General features: G+C 53.0%; 1 protein-coding gene across 1 annotated transcript; it reads right to left on the bottom strand.

Annotated features, from left to right (window-relative positions):
- Positions 1 to 9: 9 nt before the first annotated feature.
- Positions 10 to 554, bottom strand: LOC109508753 (CST complex subunit CTC1-like). The gene is made up of 2 exons (XM_019858736.1): positions 466 to 554; positions 10 to 335 (listed from the first exon to the last, which is right to left on the bottom strand). The coding sequence occupies exons 1-2, from the start codon at positions 535 to 537 to the stop codon at positions 78 to 80; spliced, it is 330 nt and encodes a 109-aa protein (XP_019714295.1). The 5' UTR covers positions 538 to 554; the 3' UTR covers positions 10 to 77.
- Positions 555 to 560: the final 6 nt, after the last annotated feature.

Here is a 560-nt window from a genome sequence, read left to right as displayed (position 1 = left end):
GTCATTGGTAGCGTAATATGTTGTGACATACACTCCAGTATCCTCACACCTCCAGATACATTTTCCCAAAATAATGTTTAATGTCGTATGGTGAGTTCGTAATGATCTGAAAGTGTGACACACCTGTCGTGGATTAAGGCCACAGCCTCTCTGATGGCGACGGGACTGGAGGCCAACTTCTGTACAGGACCAGGACACAGCAGAACAGGAGAGCCAATCAGCTCCACATAGCCTGGGGCTTCTGGCTGCGCTTCCCCAGGGGCATCGTGGGGGATGTAGTGCCAGGAGGGGAGAAAGATGAGACGGCCCATCCACAGAGGTGAGGGGGACACAACCTAGACAGGTAAACGTCATTTCCAGAGTGCTCCGGAAAATGGACGGATGGATGGATGCACTTACTCAGCTAAATCAAACTGAATTATTTCCTGCGCCACAATCTCTGGCAAAATGGTTACGCTAACTCACCTCACATCGAATACTGCCGCTGCCATCCGTTAGTGTCCACTCTCCGTCACGGCCGTGCGTCAGGCGGCCCATCAGCAGGAGGTGCGCCCGGGGTG

The sequence above is a fragment of the Hippocampus comes genome, unplaced genomic scaffold (genome assembly GCF_001891065.2).
Source record: "Hippocampus comes isolate QL1 unplaced genomic scaffold, H_comes_QL1_v1.1 C16580266, whole genome shotgun sequence".
Lineage (NCBI taxonomy): Eukaryota > Metazoa > Chordata > Actinopteri > Syngnathiformes > Syngnathidae > Hippocampus > Hippocampus comes.
The sequence above is the reverse complement of the archived record's forward strand: the minus strand, read 5'-3'. Positions and strand labels throughout refer to the sequence as shown.

What these genes read in the sequence shown, in the direction of transcription:
- LOC109508753 (XM_019858736.1), bottom strand. Translation starts at nt 537, where the DNA reads ATGGGCCGCCTGACGCACGGCCGTGACGGAGAGTGGACACTAACGGAT. An exon ending in GCGGCAGTATTCGATGTGAG is followed by an intron (nt 336 to 465) that starts GTGAGTTAGCGT and finishes TTACCTGTCTAG; the next exon opens with GTTGTGTCCCCCTCACCTCT.